Source organism: Eucalyptus grandis, chromosome 3, assembly GCF_016545825.1.
Source record: "Eucalyptus grandis isolate ANBG69807.140 chromosome 3, ASM1654582v1, whole genome shotgun sequence".
In the NCBI taxonomy this organism is placed as follows: Eukaryota; Viridiplantae; Streptophyta; class Magnoliopsida; order Myrtales; family Myrtaceae; genus Eucalyptus; species Eucalyptus grandis.
Window position 1 is genome coordinate 39,665,698 of NC_052614.1, and position 16,032 is coordinate 39,681,729.

General features: G+C 40.7%; 2 protein-coding genes across 2 annotated transcripts; one reads left to right on the forward strand and one right to left on the reverse strand.

The window, feature by feature from the left end:
• The first annotated feature begins 2,687 nt into the window (after positions 1–2,687).
• On the forward strand, positions 2,688–13,051 carry LOC120291844 (SWI/SNF-related matrix-associated actin-dependent regulator of chromatin subfamily A-like protein 1). Its single transcript, XM_039309598.1, is given in 27 exon segments — positions 2,688–2,856; positions 2,919–3,032; positions 3,172–3,263; positions 3,372–3,427; positions 3,551–3,626; positions 3,922–3,988; positions 4,269–4,335; positions 4,466–4,532; positions 5,007–5,090; positions 5,178–5,219; positions 5,463–5,618; positions 5,947–6,024; positions 6,716–6,784; positions 6,882–6,906; positions 6,909–6,946; positions 7,032–7,160; positions 7,683–7,739; positions 9,140–9,208; positions 9,210–9,230; positions 9,412–9,477; positions 10,269–10,337; positions 10,402–10,506; positions 10,657–10,782; positions 11,125–11,183; positions 11,330–11,366; positions 11,574–11,830; positions 12,057–13,051. Coding segments are annotated over 26 exon segments (2,175 nt in total). The 3' UTR covers positions 11,811–11,830; positions 12,057–13,051.
• Positions 13,052–13,394: 343 nt separating this feature from the next.
• LOC104415303 (diacylglycerol O-acyltransferase 3) lies at positions 13,395–15,194 on the reverse strand. Its single transcript, XM_010026576.3, has 2 exons — positions 14,723–15,194; positions 13,395–14,320 (listed from the first exon to the last, which is right to left on the reverse strand). The coding sequence occupies exons 1-2, from the start codon at positions 15,107–15,109 to the stop codon at positions 13,682–13,684; spliced, it is 1,026 nt and encodes a 341-aa protein (XP_010024878.2). The 5' UTR covers positions 15,110–15,194; the 3' UTR covers positions 13,395–13,681.
• Between the last annotated feature and the right edge of the window lie 838 nt (positions 15,195–16,032).

Consider the following 16,032-nt stretch of genomic DNA (forward strand, 5'->3'; position numbering starts at 1 on the left):
GGCAAAAGCGTTTGCGGCTGATATTTTCGAAAGCCAAGCCCGAGTATCCCGTCGAATTTCGCCAATGTGAGGAGTAAGACTCCATTCGGTCACAGCTTCAATGAAGACCTGAATAATGGCAGACTCGTGAAAAATTACAATTTGATGCAGAGATTCACCAAGAAAAGTTCAATAGTTTTGTTCAGACAAACTCATACTTGATTCTTCACTTGAAGTTTCCAATGCGCACGATATCTTCACTGAAATACTCCCCCAAATGAATCCAGATCCATACGGGATCTTGCGATGTTTTCCCTAAAGATGAAAATCAAAGCGAGAGATGCAAGATAAGCGTCTCAATCGAGAAGCATATGCGACCAACAATAAACGACCAGCTATGGAAATTATTAGAACTGTTTGTTCGAGATCATTACCATTTGGTCTATATGTACTGGACTGGCTACCGTTGTATCTAGAATGCAGAAAGCCAGCCATCTGCATTGAAAAATTATCCTTTTAAGCAACCACAGTGAAGGGATAGCGAAAAGAAATTCCTTACAAGAAGTTAATACTCACAGAGAAGAAGATACAGTCTGATGAAGGTATCCAAAGGTTGGAACTGCCGGTGTCGAAGATGACGCGAAAGCTTTGAGGAGGCGAGCCTATTCCACCTCTCCAAAATATCGAGCATCTAAGGAAGTCTTTAAAGGAAAATCATCTGAAGCCGCATGACCCTCTGATGCGCTTTGACGTATTTTCCGGCTCTGCCGTTATTGCTAGCTGCACCACTACTCGAAGAGATCGCGGTTGCTTCTTCAAGGCTATTTTACTAAGCCGCTCGAAGAAATCATTCCCGGGCACCAGAGACAGAGGACTAGGAACAGTAACTTTGCCGCCATGTTCCCGGAGTCCAACCTAGAACAGATAGATTTCACTGAACTCCAAATTCCAATGAACAAGATGTAACCATAGGCTTTAGCAACTCACCCGGCATACTCAACAGCCATTGGCGATCAGAATTCTACAAACCCTCTCGCTCTACAACCGCGAAGGACACCTAATGTGCTTAACGAAACTAAATTCTACGAAACGTCTAGCATGCTTAGGAAGTGTACCTGATCAGGCTTGATGTTCGATGCCGGAGCAGGATGAGTAGAGATTCAGAATCAGACGGTACTTCAGAAAACAAGCCGAGAACTTTCTTGGGCGTTACAGAAGCAGAAGCAAGCGATGACAGTATGCACTGCTTATATGTAAAAAGGATCCCCATAAATTCTTGAACCCTGGAATACATCTGCTAAGCGGGTGCTAAGCGGTCAAGTTTTTTGTTTTGCCTTTTTCTGAGGAACGTCACCAGAAGGTTCCTCCTTGTCCATGCATTGAATTAATACGGACCAGCTGCTGAAACCCTCTGAAAGGCACTTTAGCTCAAGTTTTAATTCTGGCTCGAATTTTTTTTGTCTCATTAAAAAAAATCGCCAAATTTATCTAGAGTCTTAATCCTAAATCTTTCTTTTTAAATTATAAAGCCTAAAGAATAAGTTATCTGAGAGTCTTAATCCTAACCCAAACTCTTTTTCCTTTTTCAAAGAATACTATAAAAGAATACCAACTATAGCTCATGTCTCCAAAACGACAGCATTTATTTCTCGGACTTTATTTTTGTCTTATGAAAAAATACGCCAACTTTTAGTTGGCAGCCCAAAAAATCTTGTGAAAATACGCCAACTTTTAAGAGCCCAAAATCTTGTTGAGTTTCCGTCAAGAATCTACTGCACATGTGGAATGACACATTGAATCTTACCGAGGCATCATTGGACGAAAGCTTGATAGAGGTCAAATTTGGGTATTAATGTTTTTTAGAGACAAATAAAGTTGGCCAAAATTGGGATTCGACCTAATGTTGGTACTTTTTCATGGGCTAGAATTGAGGCACGCCCAAAATTTTATATTTTATTTATGAGACAAAAAAAGAAATTTGGATCGAATTGAGACCAATTAGGCTTAGTACTTTTAAGGGAATTAGGCCACTAGCCAGCACAAAAAGGATTCACCCAACCACTGCCCGGTGGCGGCGTTGGTTTCGGCTCTCCCCTTACGAAGGGAAGAAGTTCGAATCCAAAACATCCTATCTTTAATTCTCGTGTCATCCAAAGGATTTGCTCGCCTATACGGGTTCCTGGATCACCAAAAAGAAAAGAAAAGGGATCCATTCAAAATGATCTCTTTAAACTAACAAAAGATTGTGGAGATAAGATGGACATATTGAAATCATACACCATGATAAAGTGAATGGTAACTTTTTTTTAAGCACCGACTATCCAGATCACTTCTCTCCAATTCATAATCAAAGATCACGTCATCTCCCCAAAAGTTGCCAAGACAATAATACATTGGCTGAGTATATTGATCCATCGATCGAGTAAACACCGTGGCATTCTTGTTTTCTGGTTTAGGAGTTCTTGACTTCCTTGATGGGTTTCTTTACTCATTCTTGATTCCTTGGTTTGACAGCACCTCTCTCTCTCTGTTACTGAAACGGCTAGTCCAGTGCCAAACAGCGACTGCAAAGCACTTTACTTTTCCGCAGGATCGTTCCTCTTCCAAGAACCCAGAAGCGAGAAGAGCCATCTCTGCAGACTCCATCGAAGGGTTTACCTGGGCAAGGCCGGAAGCGAGGAAAAAGGCGCGAAATTTGAGCCCCGGGGATGGACGACGACGATTGGGATTTGAGCGCCGAGGACTTGATTCCTCGAACGCGACGCGCTCCAGCAGCTCTCCCGCCCCCCGCGACTTCCCTGGGAGCCAGCCCCGATCCCCCGTTCCCGCCCCGAGCAGCGCCGGCTGGAACAGCACCCGGGTCGTTCCCGATTCTTGGCCATACAAAGGTTTTCCCGCTCGCTGGCTTCGTGTTTTTTTTTTTTTTTTTTTTCCGCGAGTGGATTTGTTTGTCGTGACGTTTTCTTGGGTACGATTGCCCTGGAAGCAGCGGTTTGACTCGCTCGTCGTTGTGCAGGGTGAAGACTTGCCGGCCCCGTCTAGAGCATGTGCTGGTAAATTGTTGCTCCTGAGTTGTGGGGATGAGGCCTGATTTTTGTTTTATTCTGTTTTGGCTAAGATGGTTTGTCTGGTTTTGGAGGAAGCAGTGGTCTGATGTTGATTTTCCGACTTCGCTGTGAACTGTTTGTTTAGATGAACTCGGGAAGGAGCTGCTGCCGAAGTCGTCTGTTAAGTTTTATCTTCATTCCAGTGGGAATGTGGCTGCAAAGTTCCAATATGACCAGGTTTGTTGGTGTTTTCCGACATCGTTTGCAGGGAAAGAGTCTTTTTCATTTGAGCACTGAAAGAGAGTTTTTTATGTTGTTTCTCCATTTTAATTTGGCTGCCACCAGGTTATTGTTGCCGCTTTCCGCAAGATCCCTAAAGCCAGTTGGAATGCAAAAGAAAGGTATCTCTCTCCCTCTAAAAGCACGCGCGTGGGTGAAACATTCAACATGTTTGCGTGGCTTGTGTACTTGCTTTTAGTTTCCAGCCACATAGCATACTCACAGGTGGTGTTATCAAACTGCAGAATTTGGATGTTCCCACTGTCTTCTTTGCCATCAGCCGAAAAAGTCCTTGCTGAAGAACGTGGCTGTAGAATTGAGGTAGTAACTCATAACTTTCCATCGTTCTTCTCTAAAATAAGTTTATTATGTGCTGTATGAGTATATGCATGCTTAAGATATATAGAAATGCATGTTGAGTTTATCATCTTTGCGAGGTCTTTTAAGGTATGGACGTGCTGCTAAATTTACACATCATAACTGGCAATGGTTGGTGTTGACTATACAAGTTGTCAATGGAAATGCCCTATACCGCAACTTATGAATATTGATTTATATGGCCATCATTCAGTTCATGTTACCTTTCAACTGACAATGCATCTCCTTATTTTGGCAGATGGTGAACTTGGATCCCTTTGGTATGCCGAGCTATTGCTGCTGCATCTGCTCTCCGGATCTACAAGGTGAAGAGTTGATGCATCTGAAATGTCTACTATATTCAACGATTGAACTCGACTTCTTTGTATTAAAATGCGTGATCTAACTATATTTTGAAGTGATTGTTAGTTGAGTGCATTACTATCATTGAAACAAATGCATAAGTGTCAAAGTTGGATAGTGAGATTAATGGAAGAGTGTACTTTGGGCTTTATTTGAAGTCTTAATTATTATACATTTTTTTGGGGGGGGTTGTTAATTCCCATCTTTGTTGTATGAAGTCATTGATAATTTTTATGTTCCCAGACCGATATGGCAGTATGCCTAGTGATGTTGAATCAAAGCTTCTTCCATTTCAGCGGGATGGCGTTAGGTACGTACATACTATGGTGTTTTATTTTGTTAGAAAATGTTATGACATGTTCTGTAACTTAAAACATTCAATATCGAGTTTTCAATTTGGTTATTTATCTAATATTGCCTAGTGTAAATTTTTTTGTCAGGTTTGTCTTGCAGCATGGAATTCGCGTACTGATAGCCGATGAAATGGGACTGGGAAAGACTTTACAAGTGATACATTTTTTATCTCTTTAAATTATTTATCTGTAGTTTAAAACCGTGGCTGTCTCTCTTTCCAGCAGAATTGTTTTCTTAGTAGTTCATTTGGGAAAGATAATAAATTGTCAGTTCTTTGGATGCGTCATGTTTGGTTTCTGCATTTAAATGCTTGATGCTATTTTAAAACAACACTAGTATTTCATAAATCATGAGGAGTTTGTTTTGTTTTTCCTACTCTTTGTTTTCTGTACTGAAGAATCTCTAAGTTTGGTGTATACAATCTATTTATGTTAGAATCTGTCTTGCAACTGTATTCTTTGCATGGATCTCTTTTGCAACAAAGAGAGAAGAAATTAATGTGACTTTTACAGATGTTTTGGATCTACTGTCTGAATTCTCAAATTTGGAAGTACAATTCTTAACAAAGCCATAGATTAATGACTTGTCTTGTTTGAGTTTGCACATTTTATCCTTTTGTTTGTGCAGGCAATTGCTGTTGCTACGTGCGTTCGTGATTCATGGCCTGTTCTTGTGCTCACACCATCTTCCTTGCGTTTGCATTGGGCTACAGTGAGTGTTTGCTTTCAATCTTTTTAACTATTATTTTACAAAGATGGCAGTTTAGGCCTGAATGTTTTTACTCTTTTCCTTGGACAGATGATTCAGCAATGGCTAAATATACCTTCGTCAGACATACTTGTATGTTATTATATTATTTGTCTATATTACTTACTTCGGTGCCGCCCTCTTTGACCTTATGTCTCTGATGCTACCATTGCTGGATATGTTAACAAGATATATAATTTTAAATATGAGAAATGGTGATTTATTGAATAATGCCTATGACCTTGGTTTCTAGGACTTTCATCTGATGGTTGTCATCTTTAATCTATATATCCTTCCTTGTCTCTTCTTTCATTGCTAATGGTGATTATCTGTTAGGTTCTTTTATCTCAATGTAAAGGGTCAAACAGAAGCGGATTTAGGATAGTGGCCTCAAACACCAAGAGCAGTGTACATCTTGATGGCCTTTTTAACATAATTTCTTATGATGTTGTCCCAAAGCTACAGAATGTGCTAATGTCATCAGATTTCAAGGTAATGCTCACATATCAGTCTTACTTTCTGACCATCTGTTTAATATACCTTAGATAGTTTCATAATTTGTCTTAATCAGAATAAATAAGTCATAGTGAACGAGCATGGCTGTGTGGGAGTCTTTAAGCTGATGCTTCATGTTCTGCCTTTTGTTTAGACATATGGAAACTGGTAAATCGGATGAGGATGGCCATCCTATTAGGTTAATGTAGAGTTTTCAAGCTGATCCTTGATTTTCTGCCTCTGTTAGTTAATTCTTTTTGGCTCTAATATTCAGCCTTTTCTTTGGCATCTCTGTGCATGCTTTAAAGTTGATGTTTTCATACAGCTTGTGATTGCAGATGAATCACATTTCCTGAAAAATGCACAAGCTAAGAGGACGACTGCTACCCTTCCTGTCATAAAGGTTTTATCAATTTCAATAACTGAGCCTGCTTGAGGCATATTTCAAATTTAGATCAATTACTTTACCATCTGCACTATTTGCTTGCTGGACGAAAGTTTAGATGTGCATTTCACAAGGCAGACAAGGTGCATGTTAGTATACATTCATTTTGCTTTTCATGCTACATCGGATGGTGTCCGCCTGTCCAGACTCCAGTGCTCTACAAAGCAGTTATATTCTATATTAGTATGTCATCGGTGAGTTCAAATGCCCATATGCTATTTATAGGCTGGTTTGCCCATCTAATGCATATTTTTCATCAAGGAAGCTTCTGGAAGACCTCCATCATTCATAAAAATTAATTGCACAAAATTTACTTTCTTTTGACAACTTGGACATGGAATCATCTGACTTCATTTTCAGTTTTCAAGGGTAAAGTAGTTTGTTAGGTTTTATTGTTTTCCTCTGGCAATTATTGTATTGGAAATGGCACGCACGTTAGCTTGATGCTTGCTTGTTGTTCAAAAGGTTGCCTCATCTTTTTCCAGCTAATTTGTGGAATACTGGTTTATTAGAAGTGCACAATGTTTTGTAGCACCGTGTTTTCTCCTTGATTATTTTTTGATTGACAATTTATAATGTGAATACAGCAAACATACTCTCTCTCTCTCTCTCTCTCTCTCTCTCTCACAACTTCAATAATAACTTCGAGAAGGCTCAATATGCAATGTTGCTAAGTGGAACTCCTGCCTTGTCTAGACCAATTGAGCTTCACAAACAGGTACTTGAAGTGTTTAAAGTTGTAGCTGGTAAAGTTTTTACGAACTAGAGTTATGTATCAATGGTATGTGTCTACTTAACCTGTTTATGTGTTGCAGCTGGAGGCCCTCTATCCAGATGTTTACAAAATGTTCATGAATATGGTCAAAGATATTGCAAGGGTGTATGTGATGTTTGAAATTGCCCAATAATTTTGCTTTGAAGTTATAATTGTTGGAGATTACTTTTAACAAAGAGAATCTTTTCAGGGATTTTTTGGTGTTTATCAAGGTGCCAGTAACCATGAAGAATTGCACAATCTGATGAAGGCAACTGTTATGATCCGAAGGCTTAAAAGGGAAGTCCTTACGCAGCTCCCAGTTAAACGCAGGCAACAGGTAACTTTTTATATCCTCCACTCTTATTCATTCCTGTATATCAGATCTCCTACATGCATTATTTTAGTAACATACATATTAATCAATGTTTGTTATGTTCTAGGATTAAGTTCTTCATTTCTATCAGTGTGGGGAATGAGAACCTTTTTAAACAAAGCCTAAAGAAAAGTCTTATGCCTAAAGAAAAGTCTTATCTCCTTAATGATTAGCTTTCTGAAAACTCCAAGTAGCAATTGAGTTATTGCTCTGATGTAGCCAGTCAGGTCAGTGGCCTTCAAATTTGAGCAATTTCTTCAACTTGTAATGGGCAATCTACACTCACTGAGTCGTCCATTTAGATACTTCTGGGGGCAAAATTTGACTAAGTCAGATGAGTGTGAAGACCCATCTGAGAATGAAAGCCATGCTATTTGTAATCCATATGGCTTTATTTGCTTTTATCTTTCGTCAGTGGGAAAGCTTTTGCTTAATCCTGATAATATCAATCTCCAGTACACTCTTCATATTCGGCCTTTGTTTCAGGTTTTCCTTGATTTGGCTGATAAGGACATGAAAAGGATCAATGCTTTGTTTCGTGAGGTAATGATATTGATTTGAGAGGACATGAGAATGTTTTCTTTACTTTATGGCATAAATTTTGAATAAATGTGTTGAATTACCTTAGTTAATTTCTTTGTGTGCCTAAGCATAAGAAACTTAATCCAGCGACGTCAATTACAATTGTAGTGTGAGGTGGTGATATTTTGAAGTGGAATTTTAGGTTTTCAGGGTGGATTATGAGTTTCTCTCTCAAAATTTCTGGTCATGAATTATTTCTATGAGAACTGTGGTTCTCATTTGATAAATCAGGCCATCTAAATTTATTAACGAAAATAATGAGAAAATCTGTGGCTACGATGTAAGTTGAATTGTAGTTTTGGAGCTTGAGCTTGTATCTTGTTTACACAAATAAATATTTTTATTACCTTGGGAGTTTCATTTCATATCCCTGACAATCATCTGAGTCTATGCATTTGATAATTTGATTGGACTTGGGAGGAGCTTTCTGCATGAAGTACTTCCATGTATTAATGCCATTGTTTCATGGAGTAAACTAGTTTGTGTGCTTTCAATATTTATAAGCTTCTGAAGCTTTCAGACCAACAATTATTTAAAGCATGGAGTTGAGCAATTGAACATCAACGTTTGCACCAAATGAATGTGATAGATATGAGGATGCTGTGAGGAATGTGGTGGTGCACAAGAAAAGACACAATTAGAAATGAATCAGTTCGGTAAAAATTAGTTGTTGCTCCAGATGAGCATGAGATGAGAGAAGCTTGTTCGAGATGGTTTGGTCATGTTAAAACTAAGACCTTCAGGTCCAATGAGGACATATGATCAAGGGATAGTGAAGCAGGTTAGAAAGGGTGGGGGAAGACTTTGAAGAACGTGGAGTCAATAAGAAAAAATATTCATGCACAGCACGTTGGCACGCACTTAGTGGGATAAGGTCTAGTTTGTTGTGCTTGCTGTTGTTCACATAATGGAATGAGCAAAAGTGCTGTTAAGATGATCCCAATTTTTAAAGAGGAAAAGCTGGCACTATTTGTTTTTGAGAACATGGCCTTCATCTGGTCACTTCTTCAATTATTGAGAAGTGTTGCATGGCATGAGGAATCCATTTGCACTTCATGTGTGCTTTTAGTATACAATATATGAACTTTATGATTTTGTCAAGCTATGTAATCAGTTTTTACATTTTTTTTCTTCCATGGACTTAGAGATAGAGCCTCATTAGCTTAACTACCCAAAATGAATATTTCTGGCTTTGGCTCTTTTTGGACTTGTGAACGGTTGCAGTATATGGTTGGTGACAGTTGTTGTTCATATCACGTTTCCGGCTAATTACTATTATGTTATGTCCATTGTTTCTTGCAAGATGCTAATGACATTCTAGTGTGACGAAAGACAGTAGCCAATTGATTTATGTTTTGTAGTTAAAGGGGATAAAAGAAAGAATCAAGGCCTGCACATCAAAAGAAGAGGCCGAATCGCTCAAATTTTTCTGAGAAGAACCTGATTAACAAGGTATACAGGTCCATATGCATGAGATGTAAAAACTGAGTATATTTTGTGGTGAAGTCATTTCCATCAAGGTTATCCTTCTCAGCTTATTAGAAGTTTTTATGAACACCAACCCCGCACCCTGACCCAGGATGAATATGGAGGAAAAGAGAATATTACTCTCTAATGCACTGATTGTCTGCAGATATACACCGATTCTGCTGAAGCCAAAATCCCAGCTGTTCTAGACTACTTAGAAACAGTTGTTGAGGTAATTGACTGACCTATTTCTAGTCCATTTGAATTCCAATAAGCAACCATAAGTATTTTGGATTTAAGAATTTGTGACAGTTAAGCTTTTGTTTTATCTCGTTGATTAGTGTCATAATCACTTGCTGTTTGAATTGCAATGTAGTGATCATACTTAGACTATCCATACTTGTATGTCCTTCAATGCTACATTTCTTTTACTTTGAAAATCTTAGCACGTCATGTCTGAATTTAATATCATGTATACTTACCTAGGCTTAACATGTTGGAAATTATTATCTTCTCAATTTTGGTGTGATCTAGACTAGCACTAGCATTTCTTTGACTCTTAGAGAAGGAAAAGAATTTCCCTTGGCATTGTTTGATATTGTTTTCCACTATTTGAACGCCTGTGACCATTATATATCACCATTTTAGGACTTCAAATAAAAAGAAATGCCAAGACGTCACTTTCTTTCTAAAGGTCTCTTGCTTTAATAGGAATGATCATGATTTTTTTCTTAACAATTCAATTGATGTGGTAGTCTGATGAAGTGAATCTCTGCCTTCAATGGCTTCAATTATTTTCAAACGAATGATTTGATTCTTTAGCTGATGAACTTTCTTATTCTGGGTGGAAGTTTTCTACAGTAGTGCTGCTATTAGGCATGCTCTACATTAAGTGCTAGTTGATTTACATGAGGTTATAGATAGCTTTACCTCCTTGCTCTAGTAGTGCTGAAGATTCTTGCAAGCTGCAATTGCATTTTGCATTTTGGACGCAGAACATACTAACCTGCTTATTCTCGGCAGGCGGGCTGCAAGTTTCTCATTTTTGCGCATCACCAGCCAATGATGGACGCGATACATGAATTTCTTCTTGTAAGACTGACTTTTAGTATTTAATAGATTGATCTTTCATTTACAAGTTTTGATAATTTTACAGAAGAAGAAGGTTGGTTCCATACGGATTGATGGCAGTACACCCGCAGTGGCAAGGCAAGCTTTGGTTACTGATTTCCAAGAGAAAGATGCAATAAAGGCAGCAGTGGTATGACAGTTACTTTATCTTGTTCAATTTCATAATTTTCCATGAGAAGTTCTTTCACGTCAGATGTGTAAACTGTTACCCTTGTTTCCTCCTGATTCTCCTCTATATTTCATTTAATTGATGAAGCCTGAAGTTTGATTCATTTTGCAGCTATCAATCAGAGCTGGAGGTGTTGGTCTGACCTTAACAGCTGCAAGCACTGTCATATTTGCAGAGCTATCGTGGACGCCGGGTGATCTGATCCAAGCTGAAGATCGTGCTCACAGGATTGGTCAGGTAAAGCACTGTAATTAAGGTGGAAGACCAAACTCGTGCAAAGTCTGCAGCTGTCAGCAATACTAGTTCATCGCTTTCTATTTATGTTGACTGAAAGCTTGCTCTATAGCCCTAAAATTCAATCAGTAAACCACATTTGATTCGGCTTTGTAGTTAAAAAACCACCAGTTGCTCATGAAAGAGTATTCACTCCTGCTATGGCTTGTAGCATCTTCTTAATTGGTCATCAATACTCGTGTTTAGTTTTGTCCAGTTCACAAGTATTATGTTTGAGTCATCGTCTTTTAAATTGCTAAAACTGTCCTTATGGGTTTCATGACAAGCTTGTTTGTTTTGTTTCAGGTATCTTCAGTTAATATATATTACCTGCTGGCAAATGACACTGTTGATGACATAATATGGTAGGTGCTATTCCCTTTATTGTTAGTATCATCGAGGCTTCTATGGTAATGTAGAGTATTGAGTGTGGAGAAATTGTGAGCACATTGACTCCGGCCAATTTTGTGATACTTTTAAATGATCATCTTTGTCAAAACTTTCTTTTCAGGGATGTTGTCCAGAGCAAGTTGGAAAATTTGGGTCAGGTAAATTGCCATCACTAGTCGGCTGTACATTATCACGCTTCTTTATTTTTTATTGCTGTTATTAATGCTTCCTACCTATCCTCCCGAAACAACTGCTCACATCTATGCCCTCTCTTTTTTAGTGCTACTGATAGTATTTCTCTCTTTCTTTGGGTGAGACTGATGCTATAGGAAGAGTTTCATCCCTTACTCTGCTTTCTGAATTAGGTGCTTGATGGCCATGAAAATACATTGGAAGTCTCAGCCAGCCAACCAACTAGAAACAGCCCTGCAAAGCAAAAAACCTTTAATAGCCCTGGCAAACAGCATACATTTAATAGCCCTGGGAAGCAGCAAAAATTTAATAGCCCTGGCAAGCAGACAACACTCGACTCGTTCATGAAGCGTTGCAATAGTGGTGACCCCTCTGAACATCAGCCCAACCTGAAATTTCCCAGGCATTGAAAGCTAATGCCCCCTTAAAGGTATGACCGGACATGCGTGCTTTGCAGAAATGGATAACACAAAACAACCCATTAGCAAATTGTGTGTGCAAGGAGTTTGCACTAGAAGAGCAACAATTTGCTGGATATTCATATTTTCTATCTTTTTCTCTGTCTTGCCTTATTTTTAGGATGGAAGCACTTAAGTTCGTTATCGAATTTTTACTAACTGGAAAATTGCTAGATCTGAGCTGCCTCTTTTGTGCAGCTATAACCATGCTTAGGCTCGACAACCTGTTCATTGGAAGGCGAAAATAGTGGATGTACTAGCATATGGAAGGGTTTAGATGCGTGAGCGAGAATTAGAGAATGAACTGTACTATGCTTGTGTGTCAGAGGTGACCATGGCTGCTTCAAGAGGATGAATGAATGCTAAAGGGCTCTAGAGAGGCGTCCTTGGAGCAAAGGAGGCATCATGCCTTTGATTTGTGATGTAAGAAGAATGCTCGACAGGTTCGGTCATGAGCTGCTGGCGTATCACAAAGATAGAGTTGAAGCCTCAGGGTTGGTACCATGCAATCTTCTATCCCTCTCATATTGGTCGTTAAAATGAAGTTCCATGCCAGGTTTAATTTTGGCCAGTAAAAGAACATTTTAGGAGCATAAGATCCAGCGGCTCAAAATTTCAGTGGTACCGATCAAGGATATGGATAAGCAAATAAGGTCGGGTTAGCCCATCATAACAGGAGCAGCCTGTCGCTGAGTCAAATGGTGGAGCATAATTCAGGAAAAGTTTGCTGATGTTTCAGGCGGAGCTGCCGGCGTCCAAAGAGTCTTCCAAGCTAAGCTGTTTTCGATCTCACCTTTCTGTGAAGGAGGTGAGTCATTAAGAGGAAGATCAGATACAAATCCTTCTGGGTATTTGCTGCCGTGGAAGTGGCAGCTACCCTCACAAATGTCAAGTTGGAGTACGAGGTCAGCTGGCCAATATCTTTTTGTACTGGCCATTTTCAGCAAGTTGATGTTGTTCTGATTTAACTGTACTTCTGCATGTCGGGCAGTTCCCGAAAGCTTTTAGCATCCATTGAGATTGTTGTTGGGTGACAAGAATTGGTATTAAGGTTTTAACAGATTGTGTAAGTATTGAATCTCCACGCATACCATATTATTGTACTGTGGAGGATCAATTAACATACTGTATTCCAGTCAGACTTTGTTGAGATCCTGGTAAAGATTTGAGTAGCTAACGCTTTTATGACTGCATCAGCTGTGTTTTCTCATAAGCCAAGTCGAATATCTCTTCCATTAGCAGTGTCATTCCTACTTCAAGATGCTAGCACTTTCAAGATTTTCACGCATTGTGAGACATGAGTTGCCCAATCTTTTACTTGGGAATCGTGTATGCAACTAGGACTGGCATTGAGAACGAAGTACGATTCCAGATATCGCCAGAAGACCTACCATTTGATCGCGCAATTATAATGAATTTAAAGATCACTTGTGGATACCAAAAATCTTCAGGCGACCAAAACATCAACTTTTCTTTCCAGGCGTCACTGTTAAATATCATTCCCAAAAATTAAAAGTAGGATATAAGCTGAAATAATTCCGGGCAAAGAAACTACAGATCTCGATAGAGTGATCATATTTTCCTCAGTAATCCATATGAATGTTGTCCACCATTTTATATATGTCAAATGAAGGAAATTAGGACTGGTACAAATCCTTCCAAAGAAAAGATTATAGAGGGACTACAGCACTCGGTGGATGCCTAAAGAACAGAGCGAGAGACCTTAACAACAGAAACAGAGACTATGCTTGAGATGGAATACATATTTACTGAATTGTACCTGGGATGCCAGTGCATATATAGCAGATCATCCAGCACAGCGACTATGCCGCGTTCAACCCCAGATCTCCATCCTTCCCTAAATATTTAGCCACTATAGCATCAACATCTTCCAAGCTGACCCCGATAAGTAAAGGATTCACCGGAATCCTGACGGAATCATCTGCTTCAGGAGCTGGATTCTCACCCAAGCTATTCGAGACCCTCACATTAGGGCCGTCCCTGCACTTGCCCAGGCACTTGCATTCAACAACAGCACCTTCAACGACACCAACCGCATTCTTGAATGCCTCCAACAACGCCGGTCCTCCTGAGTTCCCGCACTTCTTACCCATGCACACTTCAATCCTTTTCGTCACCACCACACCACTGGCTGCAACATTGCTAGGACTGCTAGTTGTTGCCTTGCGGTACAGAACCCCATTTGGCAACTTGAGAGTTCCGGCATTGTTATCCTCTTCTTTCGCAAGAACTTCTGTCCTCAGGCGGCCCATGTCAATCACCTCCCCGCACTCACTGTCACTGGATTCCGAGGAGGAGGAGCAGGACGACGACTCCGAATCCATCATAACTTTCTTTCGCTCCGCCTTAAGCTTGGCCTTCTGTTCTTTTATCTTTCTCTTCAGCTCCTTCTCCTCTGACTTCAGCTCTTCAAGTTGTTTCAGCAAAACCTCCGCTGCTTCCTGCATGACGATGACCACCATGATTCGATAGAAAATCCACCAACACCGAGAAAATCCAAGCGAGAAACACTCCAATTTGATTCAAAGCACAGATTTCAGGATTAAACACCCTTGAACTAACGAAAGCTTACTCAAAATTTTTCTTCTTGGAAAGCCAATTTGCAAGGGAAGACCATGAATTCATACAGGCAATAGAAAGATCAGGATATGGCAGATTTAATGCACAAATATCAACCCTGAATCGGATTAAGTGAGAGCAGATCACTAAAACAAGGATCTTTCCATCTCCAATAAGATCAACCATAAAATCAAACTACAAATCACCTCACAACACAGTTAAATTACCAATCAATTGAAGCAAAATTCCCCAAAATATAAGACTTTAAAACCAAACGAACCTACCGAGATCGGCTTCTCCCGACCTTCGACAACCTCGCCGCCGCCGCCGCCGCCGCGACGCTCCATCCGACAAAACTCGGAAAAATCCTCCTCCTTCCTCAATCCCCTCGACATCCTCAGCCTCTTCTTGATCTCCGCCTTCCCGCCTTCCTTCCTCCCCTCCCCGTTCCAACCAATCCTCGGCTCCCCGCCGTAATACCGCACGTGTCCATCGTCCCCAAACTCGGACCTCAAATCGCCGCGAGGCGCCCTCGATCCGGCGCACCCCTCGCGACCCGTGCCGCCGCAAACCCTAACCTGGCCGATCGGATTCCCGCGGCGGGGATCGATCCCGGCGCCGGAGAAGCGAGGGAACCGCCGCGAGGCGGCGGCGGAGGAGAGCGACTCCATTAGAACGCTGGTTTCAGCTTCCGACGCCGACACGCTGGAAAAAAAAAAAAAACACAGAAACGCTGTCGATGAAATCAAGGACGAGTCACGAAATCGACATGAAGAGACGAGGACGAGGACGACGCGGACGAGGTGAGCGAGAATTTCCTGCTCTCCACGTGGCGCGCTTTGAGTGGTGGAGAGGGGAAGCCGATGACGTGGACGCGGGGGGGGGGAACGGCAACGTGTCTGTTTTCGGTTTTCCGCGCGCTCTTCCGGGGGAGGCGACGGTCGATATGGATCGGGCGGGAGATCGGACGGCCCGAGTAGGGCCACGTCGGTGCCAACATTTCCGTACGTCTCTCCAGCAAGGTGTGGTATTACCATTACGCCCTTGGAAGTCTCGGTGAGGAGGTGAGCGAAGCTCGGTCGGAACCCCGAGTCAACGGGTTTGACTGTCCGATGGATGGCAAGTTGGCAACTGCCGGTTTCCTCGCTGGCACGTGTGAACCTGATCAATGCGGTGCGGTTCCCACGTGGATCTTTAGGTTGACGATTTATTCAATTAAGTTAATAATTTACCTTGAATATATTAACTGTTTTGAAAGGACAGAAGAAACTACCCAAGTTCTGTCCATATGGAGGAAAAAAAAAAAGGGTCTTACACGATCACCCAGAAATTCTTTTGACTTCTTTGGGAAGTGGATGACCCTTCATCTTCTTCTCACGTTCCATAAATGGCAACACGAGGAATATTCGGAAAGCGATTCAGGAACCGATTAAAGAGAGAATCTCAAGACAATCGATCTTCCCTTTTAGCTATCGAATTTCTCTTTGATTGATCAATGTGTGATGTTTTGTGTACTCGTTACTATGAAATCGAAATGATCTCTAGATCGATTCGAAAGATCTTCCGACTTGCTAGAAGGCATCTTTCTCTACAG